Source organism: Pyxicephalus adspersus, chromosome 11 (assembly GCF_032062135.1).
Source record: "Pyxicephalus adspersus chromosome 11, UCB_Pads_2.0, whole genome shotgun sequence".
In the NCBI taxonomy this organism is placed as follows: Eukaryota; Metazoa; Chordata; class Amphibia; order Anura; family Pyxicephalidae; genus Pyxicephalus; species Pyxicephalus adspersus.
The window spans coordinates 10,864,109-10,878,637 of NC_092868.1; the positions used below are offsets into that span (position 1 = coordinate 10,864,109).

Genomic DNA, 14,529 nt, shown 5'->3' on the forward strand with positions numbered 1-14,529 from the left:
CAAATGTACTAGTGGGAGCATGACTGGATTTTAAAATCTAACATGTACAGTGGTTTCCCTGATGTCTCATCAATCTGCCATGGTGGATTGATGAAGGAATGGTAGGGAACAACCAACGTGCATTCCTAGGGAAGAGAGCACAGGGGGTGCAGTTCACACATCACCTCCTATCTTCACTCACCATAGAAAAGCATGTATGTGTACGGCACTCGTTTATTCACTGGAATCAATCACAGAAGATTGTTTTCAGTGACAATCGTCAGTACAAGGATTTAGAGGTTGTTCACACCATATGTGTTGTGTGCACTTCAATGCAACATATATGGTGAGTGATACACAACAATACCAACCACTGAGAGAAATGTCTGATGTTCCCACTAATGTGATGCACTGATTGTTTTTTTTCTGCCCCCTGCACCGGAATATTGGGATTGGGGCTGTGTGTTACTGTACATTTGGTCTGATTTATTAAAGCTCACCGATAACAAAGATAGACTACCCTGGGAGAACCTGGGTGATCCAGCAAACCCTAAAAATAATTTGCTATATTTTTAATCCTGGACCAGACCCATTGCAGGTTTGCTGAATCAGATGGCTACATTGACGCACAGAGAGAATGGGAGCCAGGCAACCACAATCATTGACTATACATTAGTGATACCAGATTACACGTGGACATGATTATTACACATTTATTTTATTAGTGGTATAAACCAAAAGACAAAAATAGATTTTTTTTAGCCTGGGGAAAAATAGCTGAAGCACAGAGTACAATGTATCTAAACACACATCACACACTCAGATTATACAACTCAGACACCTCCATCTCCCTCAGCTACTATACAGATATCTGGGGATTATATACACAGCAATAGAGAAGTAATATTATGTACATGTCTGTATAGGTGCATACACATTGACTCACATGGGCTAATGAAATGTGAAGAGTACTGCAGTATGATAACCCATAGCAACCATTTTACACTGAATCCTGATTGGCTTTCCATGGGTTACACTCCCCATGGCAACCATTTTTTACTGAATTTTGATTGGCTTTCCATGGGTTACACTCCCCATGGCAACCATTTTTTACTAAATTTTGATTGGCTTTCCATGGGTTACCCTCACTACTCCACCTACATTAGGAATTACACCCCATATTCGTGTGCTTACAACAAAGCAGTCACATATGAATGCATTGTTTACGTACAGAGAGACAATCATATGAAAGATTATACATATATTATATATATATTAAAAAAAAACAATTTGTTATATATACATAGGTGAACAATAATATACATGTGTGCTTACACAGACAATATAAAAGAGTGCTTAGAACGTATTAAAATGACCTGCCAACCCTCTGCTGATGAGGATGGCTTAGGAAGGACTACAATAAAAGGACCTGTCTTCCAGTAGGGCAGCTATTTTGATCGATATAGATAGCATGTTGCTGCAACACAAGGATGAAGTGACAGGTACTCTTTAGTGGTTTTCCCTTTATCAGTACATCATCTGACAGCGCTGGACTAAATAACTATAGGTGGGTTAAGCTGCATTAAAATGCACCTACTTCCTGCACAGAATGAAAGAGGCCATTTTGACCACTGAGATTACTAGGACACTGCTGAGGTAGTGCCTACGAAATAATCCAAGTGTGGAAGATGTAGGTGAATGTCCACAAGCAAGATTAAAAAAAATAGCAAGGCCTTCATCTGAGTTCCTGTTTGAGATACATAAAACAAATACGCTGAGCACACATAAAACACCTGCTTTGCTCAATGTTGTACCAAGCTACATCCGTCTGCACATACTCTCCTATAGTCGTCATAGACAAATACTCAGGGCATGCCAAACCAGGTGAGTGTATAGAAGAGCCTGAAAGGAGAACTAGCTGTGACAAGCCAATCAGAATCTTAGATTATTTAAAATCCATGTGAGATTCAGATTGAGTTTGTTTCACTCTGAACCCTATCGAAGTCTATGGCCGTAATGCACAGGACACTAAAGACTTGCAGATCTGGATGTAGAGGGTTGTAGCAGAATTGCATTTGGGGAAGGGGCAGAGTTAAGTTAGTAAGGAGAAGGGGAGATAAAAGGGGTAAAGTTTGTTAGGAAGCACCAATTTTAGGATGAGTAGTGAAAGGTTAGAACCTCCATGCCTATTTAAATAATGAGTCCTCAATGGGAAAAAAAAATAAAGTAACAAAAACACCGAAACACAACTTCTCCAAGGCTGGAGAGGATACACTTTTATTAGTGAAGCTGGGTGATCCAGCAAAGGATCTGGTCTAGGATTGCCAACATTTGCTAACAAATATCAAATGAGTTTTAGGAAATCCATTTCGGATTTGCTGATCACCCAGCTTCACTGATGAAAGTGTATTCTTTCCAGCCTTGGAGAGCTCTAATAACATCATATGACCTTTAGGTGACAAAAAAAGGAATATTTTTTCAGCAGCAATCCGCTAGAGAAGGGAAGGTTATTATTTTCACGGAGATATTAGACAATTGTGCGCTTACAGCGTTGTTACAAAATGTGAGGTAGACCTTTTTCTGTTCGACTACAACTGTGGTCCTGTTCACAAAGTCAGCTCCAGAAAGACATGGCTTGAGTTTGCTGTGGAGGAACTTGAATGTCCTATACAGAGCCCTGATTCCAACCTTACTGAACACCTTCGGTATGAATTGGAATGGCGACTATAAATTTCATCTTTTTCCCCCAACATCAACATCTGACCTTACAACCACTCTAAATGGACAAAATCCTACAGACACACTTCAAAATTTTGTGGAAAGCCTTCCTAGAAGGGGTGAGGGTGTTACGTTCACAGAATGGGGGTAAATCATATCAATGGCTAGGATTTAAAAATTGAGTTCCAAAAAGATCGTACATATGTAATGGAGAGGTGTCCATCTGACTGTATACACAGAAACATCTACAAATATAAATAAAAAAATCTAAATTCAACACACAAATATTATATATTATAAATAGGGCAGATATTTAGAATACTTAGATATGTTTGCATACAATTATGAAGTTCTTTTAGGATACCTGTGAGAAGTACAGGATCTGCTATTGCCGTACAGGGAACTGTACTTTTTGTTCACAAAAATAACTTCAGGTCACTTATACATTGCAAGGATTTTACCAAACTTCTCTGAAAAGTTTTGCCTGCGGCTGTTCTGTTGAAACAGAAAGAATTGGAGGGGTTCTGCCTGGTATCATTGGATCAGTAACTGTGTTCTTATCACACAAGAAGGAAATTACTTTTCCTGGAAGGGGTTCCATGACTACAACAAGGCCAATGTTCTCCCCAGCCCCTTTTAGTTGGGTCATAATACAGGGTCTGCCAGCCACTTACAATTTCTTCCCACCCGGCTTTAAAAAAAAAATCGAACACTGAACGAGGCAACTGTTACTGAAAACATAATTTTAGCTGTTTTTAAGAAATAAGTAAGCTGACACTGGACAGATGTTATCTTTACATTACAAATTATTGATCATGTGGGTATAATTGCAGGAGACTGTGGCCAAGAAAATAAAGTTATTTTAGTGCTAAAACTTTTTTTTTTAGTTTTGGATTTTCTTATTACTTTTGCTTTTAAAAATACAGTGATCAGGTCAAATATTGTAAATCTCTCTAACGGGGACACAGCAATAAAAAATTCTGGTAATTTTGAGGAAATTATGAGGAACAATGGATATTAATCAATAGCTTTATATATTGTGAATAAACATAAGATGGGGGTTAAGTAGGTAGATATATTCAATGTGGGTCACCTTTTTTGTTTCCTAAAATTGTGTGAGAACCAGGTAGATAACAAAGTACAAATTGTATATAGGACCCAGAGCAATTATTTATTTGGATTGGTCACCAAACACTTACATGTTTTATAGGGAAGAAAGCCCCCTTTCTTCAGGGCTACATAAATTTTATATATTTATATATATATATATATATATATATATATATATATATATATACACACATATATACACACATAGCTATATTTCTGTCCTGCATATCTGTATGCCTGAGGAAGAGGGACTTTTGACCTTCGAAATATGTTGGCTTTTCAAGTCCAATCGAAAATGAAGAATTGCTATGGCACCTCCCTGATACTCACAAGGGTAACCCACATTGAATATAGCTACCTGTTTATTCCCCATCTGATACCTCACTGCATTGTGACAATACATGTACCTATTCAGCGCTCATAATTTCCTCATAACTGATAATTTATTACACAGGAAATAAAAATTTATGAAGGTCTCTTAACCCTTTTACATTGTACCTAAAACAAGATTTTTGATAGGGAGACACGGTAAGTGATATACACATCTGTGGTGGAAACATGTGGATCTGTGTATGTAAACATGTCACAGATCTTATTGATAGTGCTGACTGAATTTAATTTTTCATAGGAGACAATACAACAGATTAGCAAATTCCTGAAAACTAGAGGAAGGTCAGACTGTTTTCCACAGCAACGTGAAACCCGATTGGCTGCTACGTTTTTTTTTTTATTACACCCTAGTCATGACACAAGACAAGTTTTATTATAAAAGGTCTGCTACACCTTAATGCATAAAACTTATAAATAAAAGTCTGTACTTTTGTATTTGATAAAAAGTTAAATTTGGGAATACCAGAACACACACCACATACATGGATATAAATACAGAGAGGGAATGTAAAATGATAAATACATAGACAATGAGAGCGGGATATATACATGTCACATACAACAAACAGACATAAACAAAGTCAAACTACTACCGCTAAAACGCTGCTCTTATATGAGCAATTGGGCGATCATTTATGTCAGCCAATATATGAACAGTGGAGGCGGATTTTGTAACTTCAACCACATGTCATATTGACAATACACTGTAGGAAGACATTTTGGAGCCTTTTACAGTGATTGTCAATCAAAGATAAAGTGTTGAGAAGGAAAGGCCATAAACAGTCTGAGCAGTTGGAAAATAATATATCGTTCTTTCTCCCATACAGAATGGGAAGACATTTTAAGTACAGATATACAATTATTTGTCTACATTATTTGCCAAAAGGAAAGAATGGAGTCGAGGATGGATCTGACTGGCTCTCTTCCCGAATGTCACTCCTGCAAGCACCTCCAGTACAGACCATGTGACTAATGCCTGGATTCTAGTCATGTGACCTTCTTCCCAAAGAGAAAAAACTGAGTAGAATTTTTGCAGAAGGGAAATATTTCACACCCCAATTCTTGTTTTTAAATGAAATTCCAGCTAAGTTCATTTTTTTTTTTGCAAAAAGTGCAAAATATTTATTAAGCCATTACTGGTTTCTGGAGAGATTTCCACTCACATCCTGTGCGGATGATGCAAAGACAGGACGTACAGAGATATCTTCCCAATGCACACACACGTCGTAATTAAAGCTAGACAAAGCTCTGTACAAAATAATGTGGCTGGAGATCCACCTGATGACTCAGGGAGCGATTCATACAAAAGCACCTGTGGACAATACAGGTCCACTTTACCACATTATGGTTTGTCTCACACCAAAACTCATTCACAGCATGTGCAGCATATTTCTTAGTACTACATGAATGACTGCTGGTGGCATCTTTAAATTTAACACAGTGAAAGCAGCATGAAAGTGGAGTGACCAGTGGTGTTAAATGTAGATGATTATTGCACTTTATGGAGAGAGTTATTTGGGTTTTCAGGCTCCTATCTCGCGATCTGTCACTGGGCTCTTTCCCAGTGTCCTCTCAAGTTTGCGATGTTTGCGGGGAGCGACAGGAGGCGGGGCTGGTGCTTCTTCCCGCAGGACTTGCCGGATTCGTTTGACGCACGCTGCTGTGGCGCTTCTGGTCTCTGGTGACAGCTGTGATAGGCTGAGGAATCCATGAGGGAGATCTTCTATTACCTGCAAGGTGACTGGGCGGTTGAGGGAACGGAGTCTCTTAGCAAACATTACTGAGTCGTCCAACATCGGGTCCAGAGCACATGCCTGCATGAACAAGAAAAATCCTTGAAAATGGGCATCAGACAAGATCTACAACACTCAGTATTGTAAATGAAATCAGATTTATTTATTTAAAACCTTATTTGAACCTTTAGTTTAAATCAGGTAAATAGATTCCATGTACATTAAAACTATGTGTTAAAGATCTTACAAGTCAGTTCAGATCTTTCAAGTCTTTCTAAAACAGACACAGGTTGTGCCCTGAGAATTCAGCAGAGTGAGACCCTTGTACTCCGAGGGAAATCAGTGGTCTTTTTGGAGAGTTCTAACATTTCCTCTGCTGAAATAAAGCCAGAGCTCTCCAATCAGCAGGCAGTATTGATCAACCTAGAAGGTGTGCATTTGTCTGTCGATTCTCAAGAAAGGATACACTTTGACTCAACTGGTGTCTGATGGGATTATGCTAGTGCAGACAATGAATACGAGCTACTCTGTGCTTATTTCAATCCTAACCAATGTGCTCCTAAAGGAATGGCAAGAATAAGGGATTGGTGCTGCAAGAGGTAACCTTGCTTAGGACTCTATTTTACAATTATCCATCAACGTGTAAAATACATAACACAAGCAAGTTACAAAACAAAAGCAGACCACATCAACCCTATATACTTCCTATACTTCCTCAATCCTTTTTGGAATGAATGGACATTAACTTATCTGCTCTTTGCACACTTGAATTTGTATTGTCTTCCTGAACAGATTACCATCACTGCCTAGTACTCACCACAATGTGAATGGGTGGAAGTCCTAGCAGCATATTGTCAGGAGCCAGCAGCGGGGACATATAGGGGTTGTGTACAATAGCAGAAGTCTGTAGGGTCATGTTAGCCACACCATTTTGAGAGCGCAAGGGCTGAAATCCTTCAGGGAAGCCCAGCAGATGAGAAGTGGATGGGGAGTGCGAGGATGATCTGTCCTCGCTGCACTGTGAGGGGGGAATGTTCTCTTTTGAATGTGTAGAAGGTTCTCTGTCAAAGGAGTTGTCTCCCTCACTTTCGCTTTCTGTTAAGAAAAAATTGACCTCTTCATGGGGGCTGCCGGGAGACAAATCGTTGTTTTCTGAGTGGACGGACAGAGAAAATGGTGAAAGCTTGCCATTTGCAGGAGAGGAGATGTTGGACTGTGCTCCCCTGGGTGCGTCTTTGTTCAGGGCTCCACTTTGTCCAAACGGCTGGCTTGGATTTTCAACCACTAAACTGTTTTGTTCAACGTACTGATGATGGTTCAGATCCTGGCAGGTCTTGCTCTTTAAAGACACCTTACGGTTAAGAAGAGAGGTATCTTCTGCCAGTGCTGCCTCCGATACGCTCTTTCTCACTGTGTCTGCAGCAAAAAGCATAAAATCTCATTAAAAAGCATCTAGGGACTTTAATTTAGAGAAAAAAAAGCTTGAAATGATTTATGAAGAGGGAAGAAGATGTGAACACTTTTTCCTGCCTTGTATCATTATAGCAGGGAGCCTGGCTGCTTGCATTGACAGCCTGAGTGGAAAATCTAACATCCATAAAGAGGCTAGGTAACATTTAGTCACACAGATTTTTTTATATAGGATTCTGGTGGACTAATTGACCACATATTACAATAGTTCAATAACAGATACCTTGCAGTACCTTCCATCGCTCTAAGCAGAGAGTCTCACCTGGATTGGCCCTGTCTTTGCTCCCTTCCATTAGATTACTCAGCCAGGAAGCTGCCCCTTGTCGGATGTCTCTGAGGAACAACGCAGTCCCTCGTTTTACTTGATTCATTGTACTCTGCTTTTCAACTGCTCGGTCATCGACTGGGACCCGCTCTGTGCCTAAATTAAAACAAAACCGTGATAAAGAAAAGATGAAATCATCACGTTTTGCTAGCAGGACAAAAACAAAAAGTGCAATATGAAGTAACCCATAGTAACAAATAAGAAATCATCTTTCATTGCTTAGCTATCATAGGGCAATGAGGGATAAAATCTGCCTGCCATGCATCAGTGAACTTTATGCGCCATCATTTGTCTCTACATTGTCTCAAGTAAAAATCTTCACCTGCATAAGCACTAAGACACTTTGACAGTACACTAAGCGGAAGCAGCGGGTCCATCAGGGTCAGAAGGCGGGACGGGGATGCTGTGGCCTGTAATAATGTAGCTGGATAGGCGACCATGATCCCATCTGGTAATCTGATTCCAACAGAAGCAGCACGGAGTGCCACAGTGATACACAAGTTACCACCAGCGCTATCACCCGCCAGGCAGATCCTTTCACCTGTGGAACCTGAAAAAACAAAGACAAAAAAAAATGTAATTATCTTTTTATACCAGTGGTTGCCAACCCCTTTGAGTGACAAACGGCTCCCCGTGCATGTATAGTCTGGTAAATTTAGTGGTCAACGGGTTCGAAAAGATTGGCGACCACAGATCTATACCATCGTTTTTGTCCTGTATATAAATTCAAAATGCATTTCAGTGGGCTTGCAAAACCATGTCCTACAATATTCTTGTTTTTCCAACAAAGCAGGCTCCTATTGGTTCTTTAATGTAAAGGAAAGCCTCACTGACCATTTATGAGGCATAAAGAATAGGCCAAATATTCACATTCAGGTTTCACATCTGCAGTGCTGAATCAGTGGCACTCAAAAAATTATTCTTTAATGTGAACTTTAGGTAGGTATATCTTCCTTCAGAAGGTGAGGAAAAAATGCAAGATAGACTTAAGAGAGGAAGAAGAAAGAGAGGGTTTGTTTTTGCCCATGTAAGAGCAGTAATTCCAGGGGTAAAAAACTATGCAAAGACTGGAAATTAGTTACTTGGAGAGAAAGTGGGGAAAACTTCACCAGTGGGACCAGAGACAAAAAATATTGAACCAGGACCTTTCTTCACCCAATTTAAAGAAACAATAAAAAACTGATATTTTGACTGAAAAATTGACTGACAAAAATTGTACTGACCCAGAAGCCGACAGTGCCTCAGTGCCCAGCAGTAAGCATAGAAACATTCTTCAAGAGCCCTTGGAAATGGAGCCTCTGGAGCAAGTGAATAATCCACAGACAAGATGGGTGCTTCAAGCTCCTGAGCCCAAGTCTTTAGATAGGGCTCATGGGACTTTGAGGTTTGGGCTACAAATCCTCCACCGTGAAAATGGATGATCAGATCTGGAGAAAGAGGGGCTGGACGAGAACGGAGACGAAGGTCCAGGCTCAGAGGACCTTCAGGTTTTGTAAAGGCATTTAATTCTTCACTCTCCTGAAACAAAGAAGAACGTGTTAAAATATTGTACAAATTCAGTTACATTGTACTCATGTATACAAATGAACACTTGAATTTCTTATTTAACTGCAAACATATTCAAACATATTCCTTTAAGTGATACAGGTACAAGTCATCAGGCAGCTAGCGACCCTCACAAAGGAACTAAACCCTGCTATACCCACCTAACCCTATTCCAGCGCAGGGTACCACCATCTCCTTGTGATCTTTACCTATCCCAAAGTCCTGCACAGGCAGCCAATGTTTCATTCAGTCCTGGCATGCACAGGGGAAGCTGGCAAGTAATGCTGGGCTGCGCATGCACAGCTTAGAACACAAAGCTAAAAATGAAGAAAAGCATCTGTGGGAAGGGGAGGCCTGCTACATAATTGATGCCACCAACAACTGGTTATGTCTTATGTCTTTTCCAAACCCTTGTAAATGTGAGCAAATGTAATTAATATTGAGTGTTAATGGCTTCAGTGTACAAAAACGTGTTTCAACTGCATAAACTGCAATTATTTTGAACAGCCTTATTTGTAATTACATACGAAGGCCATGCTTCTTGCCTATCCATGCTGTCAAGTCATTGTGTTTTACTCTCTTAATGCTTTCTGCCGTGACTTACTGTAAACAACAGGCTCTCTTTGTGACTGTACCTCAACAGTCCTTCAGCAATGAAGCAAGTTACATTATCTTATTTAAAAGACAACAGACCTGAGCAAACAGTTAACTCTAGATTTCATAAAAAGTCCAACTGTGCCTTCAACAACAGGTGAACTGCTAAAATCAAGCATTGCCTATTGGAATAGGGCAATAGGCAGGTAACATGGACTCTGCTAATCACAGAGTTTTGGGTAAGACTTATTGCTTCCATACACAAAGTGCTGTGGTGCTTTTCTATTGCCTGTACTGCAGCCGGACATGTTTTATAGAACAAACAAAAAAAACCTTTGCACATTAACTATTTTGTTGAAGATACATGCATGCATTAAAAAAACCCATCAGCTTTCTACACTGCAAATACTTTCATGCTCAAAGAAGATGATTTCCAGCCACTGACCTGGCCTTCACGTAGCTGGTAAGAGATGAGACGCATGTGAACGGGACCGGGTCCAGTATGAGCCACAGGAGGGTTGATGGCGACCGTGAGCTTAGGATCAGAGGACAGTGGCATTTCTAGTGGTTCAGGGGGCACAGAGAGTGTCTTGTTGATGCGAACCGTTGTGGAAGCTATTCCAACCAAAGACTGTGAGGAGAAACATCAAATATAAAATTAGCTGATATAGTAGTCAAATACAATATAAAATGATACCGCTTATAGACTTCTAAAAGCTACTTCTGCCTTTTCAGATCTTGCAAATACATAATATGTATTCTTCATATCTAGCACTTAGACATTGTTTCTTTACTCACTGTAAGCAGTTCCATCTCTGTGATGTTCCAAAAAGTTTTCCAGAAGATGACATCCAGGTTCTGTGTTATCCTTTCAAATTCAGCTCCTCGTAGCTCAGGGTCAATGGCGTACCTTCCACTTATAAAGATAGAGCTGGCAGCTACACCTGGATAGGAAAACGACCAGATGAATTTCACTCACCAAGATTAGGTGAGACATGGTAAAATTTCAGCAGTTAAACCCAATCATCTGCCAGATACCGCTATACTTAGCCAAGAACAAAACAATTATAGTCCTAGGTTTAGGATAGTGATTGGCCTATAAATTTAGCAACAAGTCAGGAATTGAGATTGTCATCTTACACCCAAACCTTACAAATATATCAGAACAGGGAAGTGTCATGATTTCAGACTACAATAAGGAGAATAAGACGAGCAGATTTCTTCTAATGGTTGCAACTAGACATTGTCAGCTTGTAATCAAAGCTATTGGATTCTACAGAGTATGCTTGAAAACTTTCTTTAACAGATAAAACACAGAGGGAAGAGAAATCTACATTCAGTTTCATTGTGCACACTTACCATAGTAGGTAGCAAGAGCACCCTCAGCTGTCAGTGAGAGCATAGGGAGGAGGAAGAGGTGAAACCATCACATTACAGCAAAAATGGCATCCTCCTCTCACACACATACATTCAATAACACAACTGACATGTCATGACAGTAATTATGTATTTATATAGCACTGTGGTCTTATTACTGTCCATCAGATGAGTTCCCAATCTAATGTTCCTAACAAATTGTAGGGCCGGAGTGATCAGGAAGATAAGAAAAAATACTGAAGAATATAATGCATGCCTGTTTATTTGAGAGAAGGCTGATAAAATTAAAATATATATTTTTTTGATATGACCCAATTCAAACTCTGTTCAAAAATCAAAAATGCTTCACAAATAAACTTCAGAAGAAGACTATAAATGTCTGTATGCACTGGATCAATGCAGATCATTTACATACATAGCTGGGGATAATCAGTGTATACGTAGATAAAGGATTGTATCAGACATGCACAGTCAAGTCCCTACAAACTAAATGAACACCTGCAATTAAAAAAATGCTTCAACATGCTCAACATTAGGGGGCGCTAGTTACCATAACTTTATAGTAACCAGGTATCTGATGAAATTTATTCTCAACATAATTTACAAGTATACAATGCATAGCAAACTTTTACAAAAACTTTGTAACTTTCTTTGCAACTTGGAAAAATATGTTCAAACAATACAAGTTTTAAAAAGCCAGGAGAATGAATACATTTAACACTTACTTATCCCAGATTCATGCCGCTTGTAATTCTCCCCAAATGACACTAACCCAATGGCGATCGTCTGCAGAAACGGGCGGATGGAAGGAGTGAACTGCAAACACAAAACAGAAAACAGGGATGAAATCACAGGTCACTTTAAAACTGGTGAAAAAAAGGAGAAATCACAATGAGATTAGAACCTGGTGCAAAGGTTACAGGTTAGTCAGGTGACAAAGGGAGTGCCAAGGGTCATATCAATAAGATGTAAACCTAAGGAAACAAACATTTGTGATAAAAGGAGGTTATACCTCTGATACTCTCATCCATTAACATAAAATGAAAAGAGTGCATCTGATTATTGGAGAACTTTCAGAATTACATTACCACAAATTATAAATTCAGGAAATCTTCAAACTAGCAGATGTTTCTTATTATGGGAATTATTTTGCAATTCAAATAATTCAGTATGAAAATGTCAGGAATAATGTTTGTATGGTCTGATGACCTTCATTTTTCATTTTTGCAAATAAAATAAAGATAAGGCAGAACTAAAGTTGCAGAAAGGGCCAGGCGATGTAAGTATAGATAGATGTATATTCTGCAATAATCCCTCCTACCTGCCTGATCGCTGCAGGTTTCTGGCAAATAGCTGATCTGCGCATGGTAATCTCAGCTTCCTCTGCATGTGCCAGGAATGAATAAACTACCATATGGGGGAGTTACATCATTCCGGCCTGGACAATCAAGGTGGCCGAATATTGTCTATTGGAAGAAAAGATAAAGAGGATGGTGCTGCAAGGGAATGGGGACAGGTGAGTAACTTCTGCTGTCACACTCTTTACGTGGTTTAAAAAAAGGTAATTCTCTCTTTCCATTATAACTGAATTTGCATTCTAATCAGAAACAGCTAATCCCTTTGTTAATTTATTCCACAGGGACAAAACACAGGTTCATTTTAAAGAGGACCTTGACCATGGAAGGTTTGGCCAGAAAAAGTGGGAAATAGGTATAATCCCAGTCTGGCCTGTTGTCTCCCTGCAGACGGTCTTTTCCCAGTTACCAATAGAACATATGTATAATGAATAGTAACTACTAATGAAGAGTTCTTCAGGGAGATCCTTGCAGGGAAGAACCTTTGGTACAGCTTACACTCCAGCAAGGAGAACAGTGGTCAGCACTGTAATGATATTAGCAAATCTCACTCCAAATCTGGGAAGATTAGCAGTCAATGGCAACAATACACAGTTGTTCAATTGTTCACTTCCAATCTGAATTTCAGTAAAAAAAAAAACAATCGGATCTGAAGTGAATCTGAAAGTGAAATTAAATGCCAACTGATCATTTGTAAACAAATGATTTTTAGGGTTTCCAATCGGGGGAGATTATTACAAAGTATTTATTTAGCAACAACATATTAGACAGCGGTGTACAAAGTCCATAGTCATGTGACTAGTTGTCCCACAATGGAGTTCACAATCTAATGTCCCTATCATAGTCATATGTCTTTAATACAGTCTAAGGTCAATTTTGGCGAAAGCCAAATAACACAACTGCAGGTTTTTGGAATGTGGGAGGAAAACGGAGGAGTACCTGGAGGAAACCCACACAAACACGGGGAGAACCTGCAAACTCCATGCAGATAGTGTCCTGGCTGAGATTTGAACGGGGGTCCTAGCACAGCAAAGGCCATAGTGCTAACCTCCTGAGCCACCATGCTGAATATATCAGATTTCTTGGTAAATATTGATCGAAAGTACACGTCATGCACGTGTCTGCGTGTTCAAACAGTGGGATCAAAATCTAACTTTCTGTTTGAGAAAACAAATATATCATATACGTGTATGCAATGTTTTGTGACCTCCAACAGACTGATTACTGATATATAGATTATGATTATTATTAATAAACTGTATTTATATATGGCCAACATATTACGTGGCACTGCACATTAAATAGGGGTAGTAAATGACAGTCCAAAAGAGCTTACAGCCTAAAGGTGCGTACACACTTCCAATTTTTATCGTTCCAATCGAACGACGAACGATCGATTGGGCAAAAAATCGTTCATAAAAGTAACCAACGACGCCGACGAACGAGGAAAGTTGTTGGAAACAAACGACCGGACCGGCGGATCGGATTGGGCGACGATCGTTGAACATCGTTCGTGTGTACGGTCGTTCGTTGATCGTCCATGGTCTGAGCATGCGTAATGAACGAACGTTCGTTCACTTTCCTGTCGTGCACATAGTTCCTCTATCACTCAAACGATCGTATCTATTGTGTGTACAATATCTACGAACGATCGTGTCGTTATCTCTATGTGCAGGATCGGTGCTATACGATCGTTCGTAGATATCGTGCAGGATCGTTCGTCTTCCAACGATAATAATTGGAAGTGTGTACGTAGAGGTAGATTGTATCAGTTTCAGGTGCAATCCAGAGGATTTGCCTGTGTGTACCTGGCTTTAGAGGATCTCAAACTGCTAAACAACCCTTCTGAATATTCCTTGGAAGAATGCAAGTCTTCACTTTGCTAGATAAAGGTTACCTGTAGAGAGTTAGTACATAGCCTGAAACTGTTGAT

The 14,529-nt window shown here is 39.6% G+C and overlaps 1 protein-coding gene across 2 annotated transcripts in view; it reads right to left on the reverse strand.

The window, feature by feature from the left end:
* Positions 1-676: 676 nt before the first annotated feature.
* LIPE (lipase E, hormone sensitive type) overlaps positions 677-14,529 on the reverse strand; it is a 42,684-nt gene continuing 28,831 nt past the window's right edge. For both annotated transcript variants that reach the window (XM_072427229.1, XM_072427230.1), the window contains exons 3-10: positions 11,967-12,057; positions 10,663-10,808; positions 10,310-10,495; positions 8,949-9,243; positions 8,048-8,275; positions 7,663-7,821; positions 6,748-7,346; positions 677-6,011 (exon numbers count right to left, since the gene is read on the reverse strand). In XM_072427229.1, coding sequence (XP_072283330.1) covers positions 5,721-6,011; positions 6,748-7,346; positions 7,663-7,821; positions 8,048-8,275; positions 8,949-9,243; positions 10,310-10,495; positions 10,663-10,808; positions 11,967-12,057 — 1,995 coding nt within the window. In that variant the 3' untranslated portion in view covers positions 677-5,720. The remainder of the gene's footprint in view (positions 6,012-6,747; positions 7,347-7,662; positions 7,822-8,047; positions 8,276-8,948; positions 9,244-10,309; positions 10,496-10,662; positions 10,809-11,966; positions 12,058-14,529) is intronic.